This window comes from Carex rostrata, chromosome 11, assembly GCF_964058835.1.
Source record: "Carex rostrata chromosome 11, lpCarRost1.2, whole genome shotgun sequence".
NCBI classification, from domain to species: domain Eukaryota; kingdom Viridiplantae; phylum Streptophyta; class Magnoliopsida; order Poales; family Cyperaceae; genus Carex; species Carex rostrata.
In genome coordinates this window covers 6,609,726-6,634,274 of record NC_135928.1, presented here as the reverse complement: position 1 = coordinate 6,634,274, position 24,549 = coordinate 6,609,726, and the positions used below count along the sequence as shown (strand labels likewise).

Here is a 24,549-nt window from a genome sequence, read left to right as displayed (position 1 = left end):
AAATTATTTGAATTAACTCAACCAAACAATTTTAAACATCAAAGAAATATTTACTTAAAAAATAAATATAAATAAGGCAATTTCTATTAAATTTTTTGCATGCAACAGATTTAACAATAAATATATATTATTTCAACATTAAAATTATGTATAACGAAAAACAACAAAATTAGGCATCTACAAAAAAAAATTATTTCAATTTTTTTTTTCAAATCAAGTGATTTTCTACTTATCTTAAAAAATAGTAAAAATATTATAAAAAAAATATAAATTCAGTCTGTAAGTATATATTCATATAGAAATTATGTTAAACCGTTCAGATCGATCATTATAATTTTGAAAACAAAAATATTAATTCGTATTACGGATCAATCTGTGTTATCCATGTTACCAGAGACTCGTGTTTGTATCATAAAAATGTCGGTGTTATCTATTATTTAAAAACTAAATTAATTTGTTCCATTTTTAGTAGAAAATAATATTTTATTTCTAAGGAGGTTCAAATGCCTCTATTTTTTGTGTCTTCATCGTGCCTTTATTTTTAAAAACTTTACTAAAAATTTAAAACTTAAAAGTCAAAATAAAACCGTTAAATATGATTTACATCATTTTATCTATGCACTTGTAAAATATTATGATATTTTAATTTTATTTTGGTTGTCATCAATTACTTGTAAAAATGTACTAATGTGGATAATTTATAGGCATTGATTTTTTTAACTAATTGATTTACATGAAATGAAAATCAAAATTTGATAATTTTTTGTAAATACATAAATAAAATAGTATAGATCACATTTAACTGTTTTATTTGAAAATTTATGATTTAAATTTTGAATTTTTACTATTTAAAAAAAAAAATGATGGATACAGCGTAGGCTTCTTGAAGCCGCCTCTTTATTTCTAAATAAATAAAAACCTCCGGAATTCTAGCCCACCGCCTCACCGGGTTTTTAACTTTTTCTTTCTTCGAAGTCACAACAATCGTCCGTTTCCGCCAGTCGAGTCGTGCCACAAGCAACGTCACTCTACCACGTGTCCTCTCCTCAGCACGCCTCCGCTGCATGGCAGTGCTACTTAGACCGCCGCACTCAAGCGCCGAGGCCTACTCCAGCCCATCTCCTTTACCTTATCTATTCCTCTCTCCTTCCCCTCCATTCCCAAAATTTACTGCCGCCTCCGTTTTTCATATTGCGAGATGGAGAGATGGCTCGTTCTAGCTGTGCTGGTGTTGATATTTTCGATTTGGTGTGAAGGGGCGTCGACTAGGGGCGTTGGACTGTGGGACCCAGCGATCAGGTTGCCATCAGAGAAGGAGGTCTCGGAGGAAGAGAGCGAGGATGAAATTGGGACAAGGTGGGCAGTACTTGTCGCTGGATCTATGGGTTTCGGAAATTATAGGCACCAGGTTAGCCTTTAATTTTTGGGTGCTTCTTTTTTGCTTCCAAATTTTTGAATTTGCGACCAAACCAGCTTTGCATGTCATGGAACTTTATGCTATAGCGCCTGGGCAATATTTTAATTTGCGACCTACAATGGAGTATTATGCTAAACTACATGATACAGTGTGTCCCACTGAATAGAATCAGGGCTAAATTAAATTACCAGATGTCAATTTCATACACTTATCAATCGTAGCACGTTTGAGCTTGTTACAAAATTGCCCTTGTAAAAATGACAAATGTTACTTGTATGTATTATGAAGGCGGATGTGTGCCATGCATACCAACTACTAAAGAAAGGAGGTTTAAAGGATGAGAATATAGTGGGGTTTATGTATGATGACATTGCCGCCAGCCCTCTCAACCCTCGGCCTGGCATCATAATCAACCACCCTCAAGGCGAAGATGTTTATGCTGGGGTCCCTAAGGTTTTTTCTCTTTTTCCCTCTCCTTGATTTAATTACTGCATTTTCTTCTTGATTTTTTGTAATATCTAGGTATACGGCCTTTTTTTGGCTCAAGTTCACAAGTTACAACTCATAATGCTCTTGAATCAATGGTTAATAATAGAACTATTTAGATCAACTTGTTATCCATCATCAGATGGGTTTGCATGTTCTGAATCTGGTGTTTTCCTTTTCTTTCAACCTACTCTGATCAAAATTGAGTTCATTTGATGTCATGATCTTCAAATTATATGAAAAACTGGTTTAATGAAAACAGCAGTCAAGTTTTGGCCTCAATTTAATCAATCAACTGTGAAAGGATTATATGAGAAATTATATTTTTTTGCTAATAATGAATGTAGTTGCACTTTGTTTTCAGAAAAAAATTGCTGTTCAGTGGACTTGAGGGTTGCTATATACCTTGCTTCTTCTATTTTTGTAGTTATAATTGTCAGATCATTTGTTACAAATGATATTTGTAAGTCAATAACATTTGAATGAATAATTGAAGTTTCAAATGGTTTATCCTTCACTTTAGTTTGATATATTTCTGTCAAAAACACCAGAAAGAGCAACAGCTTTGCTTATTACCGATATTAGCCTAGTAATAGGTACCGATAAGCTCTTATTTCTCTACTATTTTCCATCGTAAAACAAATTCAAACAATCAATCAAAATTTAGATCTGTCATTACCTGTTGTAATGCTTATGGACTTTTCATGTGCTTTAGGACTACACTGGAAACAATGTCACAGTGCAGAATCTCTTTGCTGTACTCATGGGAGACAAAACTGCAGTTCAAGGTGGAAGTGGCAAGGTCATTGACAGCAAAGAAGATGATCACATCTTCCTCTACTACTCTGACCATGGAGGCCCCGGTGTTCTTGGTTGCATTTTTTTTTCTTTCCTCTGTTTTTGTTACCATTATATTAATATTTTGCACAATATGCATGACATATGCCAAACATTATTTCTTTTAATTTTTGTTTACTATTTTTTTTCTCTCTTTCTTTTGGTCTCATGGCAGGAATGCCTAGTATGCCTTATCTCTATGCTGGTGACTTCATAGAGGTTTTGAGGAAGAAGCATGCGGCAAATAGCTACAAAAAAATGGTTAAATTTTTTCTTAAAACTCTAATTCTAGTCATGTCACAAGTTTTTTGTTATTTCTAGCTAATAGGGCACTAGTTCTCATTTGGTTGGAACTGCAAACATGCAGGACTGTTCTCCCTCTAATCTATGATAATATCTTCTAATGGTTTTCATTTTTACCTTGATTCATTTACTTCATCTATTATTTTGTAAGCTAGCACATCTTATCTATATCTCAATTTTGGTTTGGCAGGTAATATATGTAGAGGCATGCGAAAGTGGGAGTATGTTCCAAGGAATGATGCCGGAGGACCTTAATATCTATGTGACAACAGCTTCTAATGCAGTAGAGAGTAGCTGGGGTACTTACTGCCCTGGGATGCAACCGCCGCCACCTCCCGAGTTTCTGACTTGCCTTGGTGATTTATACAGTATTGCATGGATGGAAGACAGGTTTCCTCTTTTCTGTTTCCTGTTATACATTCTCGTTTTCTAGTTAGACATTGTGACGATAGCTTGTGAGTTTTCTGTACATGTTATTTCCTTTTTATATGTTGCATCTTGTTCTAATCTGATGTATAATCAGTTAGATATGCCACAATAATAATGTTAATGTTTCACGAATGATTCACTTCCGTTACAAAAATTAGTTAGGTCTATGCCATTTATATTAGTCAAAAGAGAAGAGTAGTCTGTCAAAAAAAAAAGGGAAGCTAGCATGTAGCAGTGCTTATTTGTCAACAATGCTTATTTTGTACCAGATAAAACATTTTACCAGGAAACATAGGTGTTTTTGTTTTCTATACTGTTGGTTGTTTCATTCTCATTCCTAAAAATGGAAGCTACCATGTAGCGGTGCTTGTTTGTCAACATTGCTTATTTTGTACCAGATAAAATATTTTACCAGGAAACATAGGTGTTTTTGTTTTCTGTACTTTTGGTTCTTTCATCCTCACTTCTACGCTTTTCTATTTCGTGACATTTTTTGTTAGTTATATTGTTGAGTGTCCTTGTTCCTATTTTTGGGAGTTGAAATATAAACTGAACTCAAGTTTATCCTGAAGACGATTTAAAACAAGTATTAGGAAACAACAAATGAATAATGAAAAGTTTTTTGGGATCAATTATGTCAAAGACTGCTTTTTTGGAGTACACCTAATCTGGAAACTTGGGTAGAATCCTTTTTGTATGTTTGTTTGATGATACTAACTCTCTGTTTTTCTTGGCAGTGAGGCACACAACCTAAAGAAGGAAACAATCAAGATACAATATGATGATGTAGGTTTTGAAAAGATTTAAAAGCCTTTTATTGTCATCGCAATTTGGTAGCTACGCTAACAGCTAAATCTAATACTTTCATGGGCAGGTGAAAAAGAGAACTTCAAGCTTGAGTAACCAAGTGGTTGGGTCCCATGTGATGGAGTACGGTGATAAAACTTTCAAGGATGAGAAATTGTACCTATATCAAGGATTTGATCCTACAAATGCAAATGTCAGTGAAAATGGTTTTCAGGCAAACAAACTGGAGGTAGTCAACCAGAGGGACGCTGACCTCCTCTTCCTATGGAAAAGGGTACACAAATATCGTTTCTCTAACAAAATTTAGAATTTATATCTTTACTGTTTTATTTTATATGAAGTGATTAAGGCAAGTAATTTTAAACGAGGATCTAAATGTGATTGGTATAAAATTGTTAGGAGGGCATTGCAATGTTTTTTCTAATATGTTTAATCAAGAAACATATTCTAACTAGCATTGCAATGTTAGGAGTGCATAGGAGTACCGTCTATTCAGTGACTCAGATTGTTGAATCCATAAATAGTTTTGGATTAAATAAAAGAAAATATTTTAGGTCATAAATGTCTTTCCTTCAAGATGTTAAATGGGTATGGAATAAATTTTCACATCTGTAACTATGCCACATTCGATTTGATCCATGGCTCCATAAATCTTGTTGTGTTCCATTTTGCTTGCGCAATGTTTCATTGGGAGACTGGAGAAATCATAGATTTTCATTTTTTTTGCAAGAGGTTGTAGGACAGTTTCAGTCACCTTTTCCCTCTTTTTTTTTGCACTCCCTGGCTAAACTGCTTATATACTTATTTTTTCACAATTCCTTCTGTTACTTTAAAGTAAATTTGTAGGTTTATCACTCAGCACTATACAACAACAAAAAAAAACTTTATTGTATGGTGTTATGTGAAGCATTATTGAATTGATAAGTTTTGCCAAATTTCAGAGAATGTTGTCTGTTTTCTTAATGTAAGAATGAATAGTTCTTTTTGGCCTTGCGAAGCAAGGACTTAATCACAATTAGTTAGATATGCTTTACACTTTTCAAGATAAATATATGATGCTGTAAAAAGTTAAAATTGTTCCAGATATGTTTGAATTGTTGTGGCACTGACATTTTTTCCTGCTGGTTGCTTAATCAGTATGAACAATTGGAGGGAAGACCACAAGAGAGATCAAAGGTATTCAAGGAGATAACAGAGACGATGGTACACAGAAAACACTTAGACAGCAGCATCAAATTCATTGGAGAGCTCCTTTTTGGTATTGAGCATGGTTCTTCTATTCTTGAAACTATTAGAAAGGCCAGCCAACCGTTAGTTGATGACTGGGACTGCTTGAAGAGAATGGTAACTTATTTTCGTTAGACATGTAATTCAATAGACTATTGTATGCCTATATACATAAAAGAATGTCAAATTAATTGCTCTTGCTCTCAAACTTTACCTTTGTAAAACTGATATTTATACCTCAGTAGCTGTTGAAGCACTGAACAGATGAATAAAAATAACCAGTCCCTTGTCCCCGATCAGAGTTGGGATGTGTAATTGGCTGGTCCACTTTCTCCCATTCCAAGGAGAAAAGATGGAAATGCCTGACAAGGCAGATTTTGCAGGTGTCATCTAGGATTTTTTAAATATTTTCTTCTTTTCTTCTTTTCTTCTTTTCTTCCAACTGTTGTGGAGTTTTACTATGATAGTTAAAATTTTGCTTTTCCTTTTTTCCTGAATTGCATCACTGCATTCCTCAAGTGGACTGTTTTTTTATCCTTCCACGAGTACAATTTCATAAATGTGTCGCTGGAGATAACTCTATAGATGGTTATTTTCCCATAAAACTTGGGTGGATAACACTGCAAGCTCCAGTATAATTGTGTTCTGCTAACACATTAGTTTCGTAAGTTAAATTAGTTAGCCTTTTGTTACAGGTTCAAGTATTCGAGTCACATTGTGGGTCTTTGACTCAGTACGGCATGAAGCACATAAGGGCATTTGCAAATATTTGCAATCATGGAATATCTAAACATCGAATGGAGGAGGCTGCTAGAACTGCCTGTGAAGGTTACATTCTGCCGAGGTGGGACCCCGTGATTCAAGGTTACAGTGCTTGATCAGTTGCTTTCATATCAAGATAATCACCAGAAAAGGCACATCAATGCCCTTGGTTTCTGGTTGAGGCACCTTATCCAGTGACAAGCAGAGCAAAAAAAAAAAAAGTATGTTGCTTTAATAGTAAGCAGATCTATGTATGTTGTAAAATTAGTGTATTGTCTATGTGTGTGATTGTAAACGTTGCTAGTTGAAGCTATTCAATGTTTGAGAATTCTACTATGATATTTAAAAATGCACCATGTTTACAATAAGCAAGAGCTACAACTTGGTCGTGTCGCAATTGAGAGGACCTCTGTTTCTAGTAGATTAACCGTTGGGACAATTATCTGACCATGTTTTGTGAGGGAATGCTGAACCACTTGCCGCATTGAGTTTGAGAGTCCAAATTTGCTTTGAATCTAGCCTGCATTAAGAAGACATTTTTATTAAACCCTGGCTACGCAATGGTTCTCTATTTTTTACCTTTTTCTTTTTGAGGGGCTGTTATAAAAATAATGGCACTTACGATCTTTTCTTTTGAAGAAGGAAATGAAGACCACAAAGAGTGCCAATCCTGCCAAGACGCCCACTATAATGGCTACAGTTCTGCCGATGTCATCCCCCGAATACTCTATACCCCAAAGCAAAACAGAAAGCAGAGATATTTAAATTGGTCCTCAATAAAGCTTAAGTGAGGCTTTGCAAAACGCGGATCAGTCTGTACTGTGAATCTATATCTTTATTTTTTATGTTTAAACGGTCGATTCGAATTCTCAACACGATTTTATATTTATTTTATATAAATATGTATTTGGAGATCAAACTCAAACTTTTAAAAAAAATTTTACTATTTTTTTAAATAAGTTGAGTATTATTATTTTTGAATGGTTCATGACCTTTAGATCGGGTGATTTTTTTAATTATTTAGAAATAGTAAAAAAATTCTGAAAAATATAAATTTGATCTCGAAATACGTTTTAGATCGGGTGATTTTTTTAATTATTTAGAAATAGTAAAAAAAATTCTGAAAAATGTAAATTTGATCTCGAAGTACGTTTTTATATGAAGATTATTTTGAATGAATTGAATTAAATGTTGGAACTTTTTAAATAAAAATATAAATTTATAGTATAAATTGTTCCGCACTTTGCGAAGTACTATAGCCTCAATCATAAAGCTTTGTCATTTGCAAAAGCAATCAGTGGACAAGAATATATTCCGTTTTTGTAGGCGTGTGCTTAGTGGGGAATTTATACCACAATGCTTTAATTTCCAGGGTCCATGTTTGAATGCATCTTATCACTATAAAAGGGTATCATAATCAAGATTTGATTTAGGAATTGACTTACTTGCTAATCTGCGGCTTAAAATATTGAGCAGTAGCAAAGTAATTTACATCTTTAATTGAGTTGGTGCTAAAAGCGACTTTTACAAATGCCAAATAAATAATCAAGGCTGCCGTTCAGACAAGGTACTCTACTAAAGCTACTAGCCTGATTCTTTTCCTTTTGGATTTATCAAGACCCTTGATTAGGAATATAATTTTTAGGGTCCAATATTTGGTAATGTTATCATTATTGTTGTTGGGGAATGTGCTTTATCATACGATACTTTGTTCCTTTAGTCGCGGATATGCGTAAAAAATGTTTCTTCATAGTTTTCTCTTCCATTGTGTCCAAACTCTCTAGCTTAATTTATTTCAGCTTGAACTTGAATGATGAGCTAATAATAATCAAGTATAAATAAAAAAAAAAATGAAGTAACGGGCAATCGGGCATCCTAATCATAATTAATATTGGATGTGGCATCTCATTAATGCTGAGTTGGTCCATGGCGGTACCTCTGCCATGTTTCCTATTTTGGTTGGTCCAAACCATATATTGTGCCATCATTAATTCTAAACCACACACTAATTGACCCGTTCAACCTTTAATTTACAAATAATTAAATCAATGTCCAGGAAACAAAGTACTGAATTTGTTGACTTTTACTTAAAATGAATAGATTTCAGCAAGGATTAAGTGTGACTATGTACCTGCTGGAGCATGGAAGTAGTAACCAGAAGCCCAGTACCGAGCATAGCATTGAGCCAGGTACACATCAGCTGCCTTGGCTGAGCCACACGAGTTTCTGAGCTGGTTAACTGCCTCTGCCAGACATGTCGTACAATGGCTTGCTGCCAAGTCACCAATACACTGTGAATAACCCTGTACCGACCCTGAGCTCGTCACCTGAAACCCATTCCCGCTCTGCAGAATTGCTAGCACATCATCCCTCTTCCTCAAAAAGTCCCCGTCATTGCTCGTCTTGGTACTGCACCTTCGATACGCCAAGGTCGTGTCATTTTGACCAAGAAAGTTATTATTGCTGTACCTAATGAAGCAAGTGTCTAGCTGGAGAGAGGCAGAGAAAGCATCAGCACAGACAAGACTAAGTTCTGCAACAGCATTTTGGATGCACGAAGCACATGAAGAGGTGTCGAGATCACCACGACACTGGAACAGGCCATAGACCATATTACCAGGTGGGGAGTCGGTACCGGTGGTGAAACTGTTGTAGGTGGCATGGGATGCGGTGGTGGCAATGGAGGAGAAGAAAGAGTAAAGGTTGGTCTGATATTGAGTGTTCTCTTGGAATTTTGCAGGAGAGCAACCGGCATAAACGAAGGGGTTTGTAGAGAAGGCTTGTTGGTGGTGCTGTGTGAGAGAGAGAAGCGTGGTGATGATGTATAGGAAGCAAAGCATGATTTTGGAGTGAGTTCAATTGGTTGGATCCTTTTGAGGGATGTAGTTGTTTCTTCTCTCTTAGGAGTGCAGGAGGTGGTTTTCAATCCTTGTCAAAGGGGAATTAAGAGATGGAAGTGGGTGGTAACGAGAGCAAGTGCAGAGGTTGATTGGGGACATTATGGAGGTTTTAAGGGTAAAGGTTTTAACATAGCAGTTTTGGCTTCAGGCAGCATAAATGATATGAAGCTACTGTTTTGATTTTATAATTCAGGCGCTGCATAAAGTCAAAACTACTTTGTTAAAAAATTTACCCGGTCTTTGGCCTTTTGGTCAGAAGATTTGATTCCTTCAGAAAGGGTGCAAAAACTAAGAGCAACTTCAGTTTGCATTCTGTTGCAGTACTTATCTTATAATGCATTATTTAATTAAAATGGATATATTATTTATTAACAATAAAAACTGCAGATAATAAAAGCAACTTCAATTTTTTTTCTTCAGTTTATTGGTATTATTTAAATGAAAAAAATTCAGATTGTAGATACATTTTGTAATAGCTAGACATGCCAGTATGCTATGTATCAAACTCGAGAAAAGAATTTGAAAGCAGTAAAGACATTCATCAAATAATTTAAAAATTATTTGAAAAAAATTAGAGAAGATTTTTGATAATTGTTTATATGAGAGTTCATAAGAGATCACTCGACCTGTCGACCACATGCATCCGACATATATATTAGAGGGGATCCCTCCATATATTTTATTATATCAATCATAATAGCAGTTGATCAAATAAAAAAAAAAGGTTCTTTAATAACGTCTTATCTTGATTCATATAATAAAACTTTTGCTAATTATGTAAAGAAAATTATTAAAAAAAATTATAGATTGTTTTTTTTCTTCTAGATTGGTCGTGTATCATTTTTTTTGTAATAATTATAATTATTAGATGTTTTATCAAATATTAAAAAATATGGTCCTTTGTAAATTTTATTTTATTTGATAAACAACAAATTAAAGTTGTATCAAATTTTATAATTTTTTATGTACATAAAATGTTGTATCAAATATTAATAAATATGTTTTACTTGATGGATTCAATGATCCTCAATCAAAGAACTAGTTTTGTTTAGGGGCAAAAATACATGTTCTCTGAAATGGAAGACTATGGGTTCAAAATCTGAATAATTATTTATAAACAATTAAATGAAAATTAATAAGCTAAATCTTCGCCTTTTTGTATAAAAAGAAAATGATATCTGCATTGAAGATTAAAGGTCGATGTCTGAGATAATTATACATAGGCAATAATTGAGCTAGTCAAACAACGGTCGATGTCTGAGATAATTATGCAAGTGTCCATACATATTTTGCTTTGAGAGACATTAATGCGTGCTTTAATACACGAAAACGAAATAGGCTGGCTTTGACCAATTATGTTATTTCATATTTTCAGGAGGCCGTTTGTTTTCCAACTCAAGTATCCGATTTTGTTATTAACACCCTAAAAAAAAAGATTTTACTGGATGTACCCTCAGATTTCAAAAAAATTGAAAATTGCTCTGACCGCTCCACAATGGAGTGGTCATCTAGGGCGTTGATACGTCCTATCTCGGCGAGATTAGAGCGTAATTAAGGCTAACGAGTCCTGAGCAGGGGTGCTTAGTTCTCGTGTGTTAGGTGAGTGGTATGATGTATCTGACTTGGGGCGAGTCCTGATTCTGTGGGTACGTTTACTCTATTCTTTACGTACGTGATGATTATGTTTCGCCGTCCCGATCCTCAGGGAGCCTTTGGGGTATTTATAGGGCTTTCTGTCGGTTTCCGGCTTTTAAGCCCTTTATAAGCTCGGCTGGCAGGCCGGGCCTTTTTTTAGTCGGTTCCCGGTTTTAGGCCTTTGATGGGCCTGATTTGTAGGCTGGGTGCTGGGATTTGGTAGAGGCCTAATAGGCTTTGCTTAAGTGGGCTTTTCAGGAAGGCTTTCATGAGGCTCTTATACATGGCCTTATCAGGCGTATTCGGATGTCACGGGATTATGGAATGAGAATGAGAATTCACTTTTGAAAAAAATGAGAAAATGAGTGTTCGTTTGTATCATGGAATTAATTGTGAGAAATCTTTATTTATTTTAAAATATGTATATTTATTTAATTGTTTTAGTTTAGTTTAGTTATAAATATTTTTTTATTTAATTATTATTTTTGAATAGTATAGCATTCTGTTCTATATTGATTTTAAATTTTTAACCAATTAAGTTAAAATTAGTTTAATATAAAAAAGTAATTAAATATAAAATTACAATGAAAAAATTGTCAAGCCACCATCTATTTATTTAGACAATAATATATTGTAAATTTAATATTTTAATGGGTTGTAAATTATAACATTTGGTAAACATAATTTAAAAAAAATATATTAATGAAATTAAATAAAATTGAGGATCAATGAGCATGTAATTTGTACCAAAAAAAATTGTAATTTGTAATTTATATAATTATGTAATTATGTACAATCGTATTTGAACCATTGATCTGTACAAATAATTATGCACAAAATTAATTACGTACAAATAATAGTTATGTACAAATTAATAATTTTTATACATAGATGATCAATAAGCATGTAATTTGTAAAAAAAAAAAAAATGTAATTTGTAATTCTATAGTTATGTAATTATGTACAACACCACTTGACTTGTACAAAGAATTTATATATAATTTGTATATGTAAAAGAAAAAAACAAAAAACTGGTCCGGACACTAGCCATTTGACTTGTCCCACAATTGAAAATGGAATTTAATAGAAGCTCCTTATATAAAGAGTTGTTGTGTGGTGCGAGAGAGAAAAGTGAAGTGGCAGATAGGCCCACGTGAGTAGAGAAAAAAATGTGAGGGGATGGAAAAAAAATAATTCTCTCTCAGCTAGGATTGGAAAAAAGATTCGTAGTTCCTGATTCAATTCAGGTTTGATTCGACTTTAATTCGATTTGAAATTAGTTTGACTGAAATGAACCAAATTAATTCGATTTGAAATTAGTTTGACTGAAATGAACCAAATTAGGTATGGTTCAAAATTAATTCAAACCAAATTCATGAAATAATTAGGTATGGTTCAAAATTAATTCAAATCAAATTCAAATTCGGTCTGGTGATTAAAATGGGTTCGCGAACTTTTATGGTTCGAATCTCATAATAACATCGGCCGTATGAAATTAGAAAAAATTAGAATCCAAGATGGAGAGTTGTAATTTATCCTAATTGACACTTCTTGGCTCTCAAAACACTCAGTTCTCGTACAATTAGTTGTTTTCCTGCATATTTCAGTTCTTGTACTTTATCATCTTTTTACGATTATTTGTTATGATATATTTTTTTATGAACAATTTTTCAATTTAAAAATACTTATTTCATACTTTGATGTCACACTGAAACTTTTTTTTGAGTACCGTAGTGGCAATTGTGAGAGTTAATGTAGCAGCTATCAGTCTTGCACTTGTCTATGCTCAGTTGGCAGGATTATAGCAGCTAACAACTAATAAACTATGAGTTCGTAAAAGATAAAATAAAGCTGTGTGAATTGTCCCGCGAGAAGAAAATTAATGTATAAACTACCGATATAACTAGGGCTACTAAAAAAAATTTAGTTCGTAATTTGATTCGACTTCGATTCGAAAAATATGTAGTTCGCAATTAATTAAATTCAAAATTAATTTGATTCGAAACAAATCAAACCCTGTTGAATTCGAATCTTATTCAAATCAAATTCAAACTAGGGTGGGCTGGATTCGGTTTGATTCGTTGCCACCCCCACTAAAAAATTAACTAAGATGGGAACAGTTGAGGGAAAAAGGCCATCCGAACGCAGTTGAAAAAAAGTAAAAAATTGAGCCCAATCCCACTTTTTTTTTTTTTTTTGCTTGATGAGCCTATTCCCACTTAATTTTCATGAAACTGTGGTCATCCGAACTCTTATAAATCGATTTTTTCTCTATCTTACCCACTCACAATTTATTTTTTGCTGCAGCTGAGGAGAAAGAGGAAGAGGAAAAAAAAAAAAAGAGACTATTTTTAGTCTCCAAATTTATAGACTAGTCTAAATTTATCATAAAAAAATTATGTTGTCTTTAAAGTTTAAACGCTACGAGAGGACTTGCACATAGCATAATAGTAATGGCAAAAAAATATTGAAAAAAGATAGGTTGTGTCATGCTACGCCACAATGCATCAGTCGTGCAGGATTCTGACTTCGAGGGTCACTTGGCGCCAAAAAGAATCATCGTAAAACTACACCATTTTTGCAAAACAGGTTAAAATATATGGAAATAACCAATTATTTAGTAACTATTGCGGTCTTGCGGAGAGAGAATACAATGGATGAACCATTCATGAATCATGCTACAGCCTACAGTGCCTTGCCGCCTTGGTATTGCAAATGCTGGGTTGCAACCTGCAAATACTGACGCTTACAAGTGAGAGATTGACAGATGAGTGAGTCTACGGTACTATGCATATCACGGGTTGTTACTGTGCTACGGCTCTATATTCGAGTTTTCAAATCCTAACGGTCAATCCGAACTGTTCATCTTGTTCTCCATATTAATATGTGTTTGGAGACCAAATTTTACATTTTTTGATAATTTTTTACTATTTATTTAGATATTTAGAAAATCACTTGATCTGAAAATTCTGGACCATCCAAAAACAGTGATTTTCAATAAATCTAAAAAAATAGTAAAAAAAATTTCAAAAAATGTAAAATTTGGTCTCCAAACACATATTAATATAGAGAACAAGATGAACGGTTCGGATCAACCGTTAGAATTTGAAAACTCGAATATAGAGCCGTAGTACAGTAACAAATCGTAATATGCATAGTACCATAGACTCACTCTTGACAGATTGTTAAGTAATGCGTACAATACGGTGCATTAATGCATTTCATATTTTAATGCTTCTACCTTCTAGTAACAAATAGATGCCGCTGTGCATGATTTTATTCTGTGTAGCCGTTAAGGACGGAATTGTGAAAACATTATTGCTTTTTTTTAAATCTTCCGTTTTTTTTTTTTTTTTACCAATTGAACAAATAAAGAAAAAGTATCTGTAGAAATAATTTCGAGTACCGCTCAAGAGTGTCTAGAAGACTCCATAATACGAGTCAATTATGCAATATTTGAGAATTATAGAGTTCCTTTTCTGAAAATACTTATCATCCGACAAGCATGTGATTCAGTAAAAACTGGATTTGTATGTTTATAGGTTTCTTTAAGACAAAAAAAAATTAGTATATATTAACATATTTTAAAATTGTAAAAGAAAAGTGGACTCGTACTGACTCCATTCTCTACAATTAAATTTGCCCATGGTACTACTGTTTTATTCAAAGAAACTGAATACACCTTTATTAAACCACAAGGAAAATCAATAACAGATTGATCGATGAATAGAAACTGGAAATGTTATGAAATTAATCTAAATATTTTCTTATTAAGTAAGCCTCAAATATTGTTAAAATACTGGGTTGAAGGGCACACCACTAGCCGGAATCCATACCCTACCGGCAATGAATCGGCTGGCAGTGAACTGTTGAAGTAAGGATGCACGCCCTATAGGATGGTATCCCGGCCACTTTATCCTCATTAAAAGCCTTGATCCAGGTCCAGTATTCTGAAACTCTGCAAAATAGAGTGTATTTAAGAAATCTGGTACTGACGTCGGTGTCCAGCCTTCAGGATCAATGATGCTGTCTATGTGGTTGCGTACAAATATTGTACGAGAATAACGCTGCCATGGACGCCCAAGGAACGACTTCACAGTACGGTGTATAGGCCAGAATTCTGGTGCTGCCTTGATTTTGGATGATTGAATCACTATGCCTGTGTTCTGGTTCGGATCAGATCGACCTTGTGCAGCTATCACATTGGCCTGACCGGGTACAGGGATCCTAGTGTAGATGTTGCATTTTTGAAACACTGCGGCTGCATTCCCAAATATGAAGTCGACTGTGCCATAGATGTCACATTCTCGGTAGAATTGCCTTTGAGAGAAGGTACATAGCGTATCTTGATACCCTTCAAAGCTGCATTTATAGAAGATAGATTGGTCGGAGCCTGAAAGCATGGCTACCGCTTGAGAAGTTGGCCCAAATGTGTTCCGAAATGTGATGCCTGTTGCCATGAATCCATTTCCAAGTACACCTGCATTAATTAAGAAGCCAAAATCATATTTAAAATTGATTTGTAAATAAGATATACTATTTATTCAAGAATGCATAGTTTTAAGTCTTACTGAAAGTTGCAGAACTGAAAGTGGTGAACCCATTGCTGACACTGCGGTTTCCGGTAATTATCGTCCTTCCAATTCCATCACCAACAAAAACTAGATTAGTTATACTGTTAACAATTTGCAAATTTTCACTGTAAACCCCTGCCTTAACATAGATCACAAACTGGCTATTGCTGTTCATCCCAGATATTTTAGCTGCTGCGTCACTAATTGCATCTCGTATTGTACCATAATTTCCAGATCCATCCTTAGCCACCACTAAATTTGCTTGGGATGTTGACAACTGAAGCAACTTCCGGTGACCGGCATTCATCCAATTGAATTTTTTCTTGCCTCCAGCATTACTTGTTGTGTTGTTCGTATAATTATATCCAATATTAAGGGCTAAGAGGTTGCTAACTAGATCAGATACATTGTACCGCATGACAGGGTTAATAACAGAGTCAGGAGCTTCTAGATCGGCAAACCCCTTACGACAAGTGGTCACACTTGTCAAAGCGGCAGATAGCCACGTTTGCGAGTCAATGTTGGTACAACCGCCTTGCATAGTGCGGTTTATTTGGAGTGCAGCATTGGCATAGAGCTTCCAACAGTCCAGAAGAGCAGTGAGCTCAGAGGTTGAATCACAGTAGGGGCCTAACCGTCTGAGGTGGCTTTGTGCATGGTCGAACGCATCCAGTGTAAGTTGCAAGGAGATACGAAAGAAGTCGGATTTTTGTTTCGGAATGTAGGGGAGGGTGTTATTAGTGAAGTAATAGATACATGCTCGAGGGTGCGGAGTCTCTGCGCACCACTGGTTGATTTCATGATCAATATCTGTGTCGGCATTTGTGTCGTTGTTACGAGTTCTGAGGGAGAATGAAAATGGCAAGATGAAAAAGATGGTGAGGAGGAGAATTGAAGTGTTGTATGATGAATACATATTATTTGATGAGAGAGGAAAGAAGGCGCGAGCAATCATATTCTTTCCTGGTGCGAAGATATATAGAAAACAAAAATAAATGGAATTCAAATACAGTTGACTTAAAATTTAATAAAGAGACCTCGATCCTGAAAAAAATAACAAAAAAAATATTAAGCATCTCTTATTCAAACAAGAAGAACAAAAGGGAGCATATGTGAGCCAGCCACTTCACCCGAAAAACTAAGAAGACCATTGAATTTATACAATTTTCCATGTGATAAACCTAAGTAATTAAATTGCAGCAGCGTGGATGCCACGGCTTCCACCAATCCACATTATTCGAGGATCCTGTATTGATGTATTCACAAGAAATCAGCTAATATTTTTCACTGTTAAGATTAAAAAAGAAAGGTTGAAGCTGTTGACTAAAAAAATAAAGCCAACTGGGAGAAAACTATGAAATGGTGGATCAGCCCAATTGATCCATATTGTTTTTCCGCTCACGAGTATGAGAGAAGATACCGATTCTAAACGGTAGGTATTGCACTTCATCTGAATTCACCTATCATTGGGTCATGGATTTAAATATTAATTCGGTTGAGAGGGCCATAATTTGTCAATGGGCCGACTTTACGCCAATTTAGTTCCCTCAGAAATTGCGAGACAAAATATGAAAGCAGACGAAAATCAGAATAGAAAACATTAAACAACCCAAGTAATTAATTGTTTCCCCCGGATTTTGATGTTGATCAATATGTCAATTCAATTTTAAAGAAATCTGAACTCAATTTTTTTACTTAATCAATAAGTAACACTTGTGTGTACAATAATACCATTTCCAACGATAGAACCATCAAAATTTTCTTCTTTCATGTTTAGACAAATGCATAGTAATATTGTCATTAAATTGAAACGAAAACAAAATTCATGTGTAAAGATAAGGCTTTGTAGCGGAAACACATATATTTTAACAACTCGATGGTTAGATCCAAATCCAATTCGAGATCTGTTAAGAAATGACTATGGATCTGACTTGATGTTTTTATTGAACTTGGATAGCATTTTGATATTTCGAATTCTAATTGGATTGAATTTAAATCTTGTTTGTACTCGTTTATAGTATTTAAAAATCACACTGGAGTTGCCGGTAAATCGATCATATTAGCAAAGATTAGTTTATAAATATCTAATTAAACCGATGGCTCGAAGTGGCAACAAGTTCAAGCAGCTTCTATTTAATTTAAGAAGATACATAAAATATAAGAGGGAGAGCTGAAGTGTCTCATTGCTTTCATGTCATAATTATATCTTTTTTTTTATTTTCAATTTCAAACTCTAAACGGACGATCTAAACGGCTCATGATATCCACATTAAAATGTATTTGGAGATTAAATTTTATAATGGGAGCAGCTAATAGTCCCCGGACCTCAGTCCCCCAAAAATCCCCGGACCTTTAACACTAATCCTGTAAACAAGTCTATCAGATCCGGTAATGTTATGCAAATAATTCTGTAAACAACTGCAATTGATGCTGCACATATGAAACCGCGTGCGTCCAAAGCAAAATGCGTGAAATCAGTCCAAATTGCGTGGTCAAACTAAGAAAGTACAATCAAAGTACAGTTAGCAGTTATATGGGGACCACCTTCTAGAAGTTATAACCGGGACCAGATTTTATAATTTTTTTCCACACCTTCTAGAAGGTGTCCGTTTAACAGTTTGTATGTTGCATCCATTTTCTAATTTTATTTTATTTTAGATACTTCTGTAAATATTAGTGAACAATTTATGTGAATTAAAAAATTAAGAAAAATATTATAAAAAAATATTATAATAAATTTCATATTTCAAAATATTTTTTTTTAAAGTAAAATAAATTAAATTAAATTTACGTTTCTACAAAAAAGTTGATAACTTAAACAAGATAATGTAAAATAGTAAAAATTCTATAAACATTATCAATAAAGTTTGTAAACATATATGAATTATTCTATTAGCAATTCAAATTCTTTCAACATTTTTGGAAACATATACAACATAACACTGAAAGAAAAAAAAATTACAACAATTTTACATCATACAAATCACTACTTGCATACTCTTTAAAAATTATTCTGCAAGTGTCCAAACTATAATCACAATAGTAACCCAATACTGTAACTATATCAAAGTAATCCTGTAAACAAAACGTTGTAATCCTATAACTATGACAAAGTAATCCTGTAAACAAAACTATGTAATCCTATAAACAGCTTTTCAAAACTAAAAACTAACAATGACTACATTAAAACTTTGTAAACAGAAATCCTGTAAACATAAAACTAATTCAACTAATTCAACTAATTCTGTAAACATCAATACTAAATCCTGTAAACTAATTTAACAAATCCTGTAAACATAAAACTTTCAATTCTGTAAACATCAATACTAAATCATGTAAACTAATTCAACTAATTCTGTAAACATCAATACTAAATTCTATAAACTAATTCAACAAATTCTGTCAACATAAAAACTTCTCATTTCTGTCAACAAATTCTGTAAACATAAAAACTTCTCAACCTTTCAAATAAGTTAACAGTTCTGTGAAAAAAACAAAATGTCATGATGAAATTTTATGTTAAAATATTGATTCAACATCTCAAACCATAAACTTTATATTATTTTAATATAAAAAAGTAAAAAGGACAAACGATTCCGTTCTTATTTGGCAATTAAATTTTGAGAGGTGAAAGTGAACAGAGAGGAATTGGAAAAGCTTTAAATAAGCAGTTTGAGATGGACCGTTAAAAATATTGAAACCGCGTGAAAAAGTCGGCGGGGATTATCGGAGGACTGAAGGTGGGGGGATGATACCTTTTCTCTTTTATAATATTTGAAACTTTTTTACTAGTTTTTTTAAGATGAGGAGGATTCAAACGCCTTCATATTTTTGTGCCTTCATCTCTCTCCATCATTTTCAAAGTTCAAACAGTCGATCCGAACCGCTCAACCTAACCTCCATACTAAAATATGTTTGGAGACCAAATTTTATATTTTTAGGAATTTTTTTACTACTTTTTTAGATAAGTACAAAAATACTATTTTTAGATGGTTCAGATTTACTGATTTTCTACCTATCTAAAAAAATAGCAAAAAATTCCTAAAAATATAAAATTTGGTCTCCAAACATATTTTAGTATGGAGGTTAGGTTGAGCGGTTCGGATCGACTGTTTGAACTTTGAAAATGATGGAGAGATATGGAGACATGATGGAGGCACAAAAACATGGAGGCATTTGAACCCTCCTCTTTTAAGATAGATATAAAATCACTATTTTCAGAAAAATTTGGACCATATAAAAAAAGTAATTTTGTATCTATCTTAAAAACCAGTAAAAAGTTTTCAATTAATATAAAATTTAATTTTTAAGTACATTTTATTGTGGATATTATGTCAAGCAATTCAAATCGTCTATTTAAATTTTAAAATTAAAGATAAAGATATAAAATGTTATTAAAACATATAAGCAGTGGGACATTATGCCCTACTGAAAATATAAATCTAATATCCGTTTTGTATTTACAGGAACACAGTCATACTAGATCGATCATCTTTTTCAATTATTAGGTACTAATATATTTTACTACCATTTTATTTAGGAGGAAGAATCTACTATTAGCAATAAACTTTTTAAGTTTTTTTTGTACCTCTTTTAAGAATTATTATCGGATCAAAACACACGTAAATTACATATGTTCAATTTTTAGAGTGCGCATCCGCTGAAATTCTGAGAGAATTTCAGCAAGTCTGCAATCAGAATTTCAGCAAGCCTGCAATCCCTCTCCTCTCTCTATCTCTCTCCTCTCTCTTCTTTCTCTCTCTTAAATTTTTTAAGAGAGAAAGAAGATAGAGGAGAGAAATTGCAGGCTCGCTGAAATCCTGAGAGGATTTCAGCCGATATGAATTCCAATTTTTAAGGCCATTTTTTCCATCTCCTTGATCAATGGCTGTAACCTATCCATGTTCGAATGAATATTGCACCGGATCTGAATTCTAGTTCAGTACTTCATTTAATCGTTTGACCTCTGAGGGCCGAGAAATTTTGTAATATAGGTCCGTTCTACACGATTTCTCTTCCATGAACTGCAAATGCTGTCCCACATGACAGCAGAAATCACCCTCAGATGGTGTACCCCGTAACCCCTGCGCCAAATTAGGTATAAATAAATAGCAATTGCAATTTGGGCAGCTCAAATTTAGCAATTGGAAATTTGGGATACTTTTCTTTCTATAAAATTTTTCTCCCCTCCCGGAACGTTCCAGAAACTCTTGGACTCCCCCTAGAACTCTCTTCTCTGCTTTAAAACCCTCGGCCGTCTTGTCCTTCCCAATTCCGATCTCAAATTTGTAATTCCAAAATTCTCTCAATTCTGAATTTTAATGGCAGATGAAGCAAAAGCCAAGGGCAACGCCGCCTTCTCTGCTGGCCGGTTCGAAGAGGCGGTTCAACACTTCTCCGACGCAATCACCCTCGCCCCAAGTAATCATGTTCTCTACTCAAACCGTTCCGCCGCGCACGCCTCTCTCCACCACTATGCTGAGGCTCTAGACGACGCTAAAAAGACGGTAGAGCTAAAGCCTGACTGGGCAAAGGGTTACTCTAGGCTTGGTGCGGCCCACATCGGCCTTGGCAATGCTGAAGATGCCGTTTCGGCTTATCAGAAGGGGCTTGAATTGGATCCTTCTAACGAAGGTTTAAAGTCGGGACTTGCTGATGCCAAGACAGCCGCTGCACGTGCAAGGCCTGCTGGTGCGTCGCCATTCGGTCAGATCTTTAACGGGCCGGATGTGTGGAGCAAGCTCACTGCGGATCCGACCACACGGTCTTACCTCCAGCAGCCCGATTTCGTGCAAATGATGAGAGAGGTGCAGAAGAATCCGAATATGATCAACATGTACCTCCAGGATCCAAGGATGATGAATGTTCTTGGCGTGTTGCTTAATGTCAAGATGAGAGCTGGTGGTGATGATATGGAAAGGGAGATGGGATCTTCTGAGGCTGAGCCCGAGTCTACAAAGAGGGCGGCTGAGCCAGAGAAGAAGGTGCCTGAACCGGAGCCGGAACCGGAGCCTATGGAGGTGCCAGAAGAGAGGACGGCCAAGGAGAGGAAGGCTGAGGCTCAGAAGGAGAAGGAGAAGGGTAATGCTGCTTATAAGAAGAAAGATTTCGAGACGGCTATTGCACACTATACAAAAGCAATGGAAATAGACGATGAGGATATATCTTACATCACGAATAGGGCTGCGGTCTACTTGGAGATGGGGAAGGTAAGATCCTTTCTTGTATATTTATAGCTCATTTTTTTGTCAATGTTATTTAAATACTTGTTATTAGATTAATATTAGTAATATTAATTGAGGAATGACAAACTAGAGAGTTGGTCTCTCCTATTTACCACTTGAATTGCCTTGTTGTTGTTATTGTGAGAGCTCATATATCAGTGCATGTAACTCAATAGTGTTGTTGGGCTTCTTAGCTCATATAGGTGTCCAATAGCATGTTTTTAATTTATGGCCTCATTTCAATTAGTGGTTTAGAATGTTAGACCAAACTTGATGAAAAACCGTGAGCTAGAGCAGGCAGCTTTTGGTTAGGTAAAAGTGGTTCATTAAAATCGAGCACTGAATCATTTTGTTAGGTTTTACCATTTGATCTTGAGATGAACAGGGTGTTTATCTGAGATTTTCCAATGAAAATGGTACTAATGGAGATAATCATGCCCAATATATATAATTCTTATTACTGGGAGCAATCTGATCGGTAGATTTTCTAAAGCTTTAAAGCAATTGATTTTTTTTTTATATGTTAATTTAGCTGTTTATGAATACTAGGATTGGCTATTTGAATCAACCTATTCATGTGGTCAAATTTTTGTCAGTATCAAACCCTATTTTTGCTTGTAGTATGCTCTTTCATTAGTCTCCCCTCATGTGCAGCTTTCTTAATTGTTTGAATTATTTTGGTACGCAGTATGATGAATGTATAAATGATTGTGATAAAGCCGTAGAGAGGGGAAGGGAGCTTCGGTCTGACTACAAGATGGTTGCTCGGGCATTAACGAGGAAAGGAAATGCTCTAATGAAACTCGCAAAAACTTCCAAAGACTATGACCTTGCCATTGAGGCTTTCCAGAAGGCCTTGACAGAGCACAGGAACCCAGACACTCTAAAGAAACTGAATGATGCAGAGAAAGCTAAGAAAGAACTAGAACAGCAAGAGTACTTTGACCCAAAAATTGCTGATGAGGAGAGGGAGAAAGGTGTGCTTGTTTAAACTGTTACCCTTCCCTGTCTACAAAGATAGTAAAAAAAAAAGAGACTGCATTGTAATTCTGTGCAACCTCAACAGTAATTACTAAAATTGATACAGTTAGAACAATTGCTTGTGAAAAATTATATATAATCAGAATGATAATGTGATGGGATTGTGCTCTTTTAAGTCTAAAGCTAACAACATTCTACCTGTATTTGTAGGAAATGACTTCTTCAAGCAGCAAAACTACCCAGAAGCAGTGAGGCACTACACGGAAGCACTGAAGAGGAACCCCAAGGACCCTAGGGTAATGCAGTGAATTTTTTTTGGCGCCTTGTTATAATGAGCGACCCTGAACATTGACCTTAATTTTTCCTCTGTACAAACTCTTGAGTTCTTTGAAAAGTATTGAGTTTCACTTTTTAGAATGTTACTTATAGTGATGGGAATTCAGTACCTACCTGATGATAAATATTTCCTAATTGCTAATCAAGTACAAAATGCAACAGGTGTACAGCAATAGGGCTGCATGCTACACAAAGCTGGGTGCTTTGCCTGAAGGTCTCAAGGATGCTGAGAAATGCATTGAGCTGGATCCAACCTTCACGAAGGGATACACTAGGAAGGGTGCTATCCAGTTTTTCATGAAGGAGTACGATAAGGCAATGCTAACCTATCAGGAGGGTTTGAAGCATGACCCGAACAACCAGGAACTCACAGATGGCATTAGAAGGTAAATGGAATAATAACATTTATGAAGCATTGGTGCATTTCTCTTGCATGCTCTTAGATTATATTATTTGTTCATGATTGTTGTAAGGAACTCACAGATGGCATTAGAGACAACAGGAATAATTACATTTATATAGCGCACGTGCATTTCTCCTGTATACTCTTGAAATCATATTATTCATTAATAATGGTCGTACTTTGGTTACTTGCAGATGTGTTGAACAGGTTAACAAGGCGGGCAGAGGTGATCTTACACCTGAAGAATTGCAGGAGAGACAGGTCAGTCTCTATCTCTGCTTCCAGTTTGTGTGTTATTTTATTTATATTTCAAGATGATCATGATTAACTAACTCTTGGTTGTTCTTTTCAGGCAAAGGGTATGCAAGACCCAGAAATTCAGGGTATATTAACTGATCCCATCATGCGACAGGTGAGTTTTAATATCTTGTTGGCATGTTTACTCAGTTGTTTTGATGATGTTACAGTTGGTTTTCCCTTTTTTTTTGGAGTTTTAATCTGATACATGTAATAATCTGTTGTGTAGGTATTGATTGATTTCCAAGAGAATCCATCAGCTGCACAGAATCACCTGAAGAACCCTCAGGTCATGAACAAGATTCAGAAGCTTGTTAACGCTGGAATAGTCCAGATTAAATAATGGACATTATGTGTGTTTTGTGTGTTGGTTGTAACGTAGATTGTTATTATTTGACAATTCCTGATTTCTTCTGTTCAAAACTCTCTTTAGGCGCTGTCTTATTTTTGTATGATTGTTGATATCTGAGATGTTGTTACTGTCAGCTCTTGTATGAGAAGGCTAAAAGAGGGGTTTTAAATGTTTCAAATTTTTGTGCGATCGCTATTCCTCTTTTTATAGAGCTGCTATAATTTATTATTTAAATATCAAAATAAAGTCACCAGATATAATTTAATATCATTTTCTTGTCTTATATAAATAATGATGACAATCGAGTAATTTTGGTATTCTGATCTTTTTCTGGGAAACGTCTCAGAGTTACAAATATATTGGTAAGACTATTCATGACTTTGGACATCAATATATTTAAAATAGTTTAATAAGAATATGTTCAGGTATCGTTATTATTATTATTTTAGTATCTACTTTGATTGTGTGACTTCAATTGGATTACTTCTTTTTGTCTATTTCAACTTGTTTTGGACTGAAGACGTAGTTGTAAAGAAATTAATAAAATAGTTCTCTGTTATACCATCTAAATATTCGAAA

At 34.7% G+C, this 24,549-nt stretch overlaps 4 protein-coding genes across 5 annotated transcripts; 2 read left to right on the top strand and 2 right to left on the bottom strand.

Annotated features, from left to right (window-relative positions):
- Nucleotides 1–935: 935 nt before the first annotated feature.
- Nucleotides 936–6,636, top strand: BETA-VPE (beta vacuolar processing enzyme). Its single transcript, XM_078311309.1, has 9 exons — nucleotides 936–1,408; nucleotides 1,706–1,870; nucleotides 2,619–2,775; nucleotides 2,916–3,001; nucleotides 3,234–3,433; nucleotides 4,210–4,258; nucleotides 4,347–4,553; nucleotides 5,417–5,623; nucleotides 6,202–6,636. Exons 1-9 carry the CDS (start codon nucleotides 1,199–1,201, stop codon nucleotides 6,382–6,384), a joined length of 1,464 nt encoding a protein of 487 aa, XP_078167435.1. The 5' UTR covers nucleotides 936–1,198; the 3' UTR covers nucleotides 6,385–6,636.
- Nucleotides 6,495–9,220, bottom strand: PDLP8 (plasmodesmata-located protein 8). Of its 2 annotated transcripts, XM_078311311.1 has the most exons (3): nucleotides 8,400–9,220; nucleotides 6,891–6,995; nucleotides 6,495–6,788 (listed from the first exon to the last, which is right to left on the bottom strand). In XM_078311311.1, the coding sequence occupies exons 1-3, from the start codon at nucleotides 9,106–9,108 to the stop codon at nucleotides 6,784–6,786; spliced, it is 819 nt and encodes a 272-aa protein (XP_078167437.1). In that variant the 5' UTR covers nucleotides 9,109–9,220; the 3' UTR covers nucleotides 6,495–6,783. The 2 variants fall into 2 exon arrangements, with proteins under 2 accessions (XP_078167437.1, XP_078167436.1); XM_078311310.1 differs by lacking the exon at nucleotides 6,495–6,788 and having other exon boundaries at nucleotides 6,796–6,995.
- A 5,233-nt stretch (nucleotides 9,221–14,453) lies between these two features.
- LOC144562229 (pectinesterase-like) lies at nucleotides 14,454–16,357 on the bottom strand. The gene is made up of 2 exons (XM_078311413.1): nucleotides 15,375–16,357; nucleotides 14,454–15,283 (listed from the first exon to the last, which is right to left on the bottom strand). Exons 1-2 carry the CDS (start codon nucleotides 16,330–16,332, stop codon nucleotides 14,595–14,597), a joined length of 1,647 nt encoding a protein of 548 aa, XP_078167539.1. The 5' UTR covers nucleotides 16,333–16,357; the 3' UTR covers nucleotides 14,454–14,594.
- A 4,153-nt stretch (nucleotides 16,358–20,510) lies between these two features.
- HOP2 (stress-inducible protein) lies at nucleotides 20,511–24,157 on the top strand. Its single transcript, XM_078311308.1, has 7 exons — nucleotides 20,511–21,586; nucleotides 22,290–22,578; nucleotides 22,793–22,878; nucleotides 23,081–23,304; nucleotides 23,516–23,582; nucleotides 23,674–23,733; nucleotides 23,848–24,157. The coding sequence occupies exons 1-7, from the start codon at nucleotides 20,699–20,701 to the stop codon at nucleotides 23,959–23,961; spliced, it is 1,728 nt and encodes a 575-aa protein (XP_078167434.1). The 5' UTR covers nucleotides 20,511–20,698; the 3' UTR covers nucleotides 23,962–24,157.
- The last annotated feature ends 392 nt before the right edge of the window (nucleotides 24,158–24,549 follow it).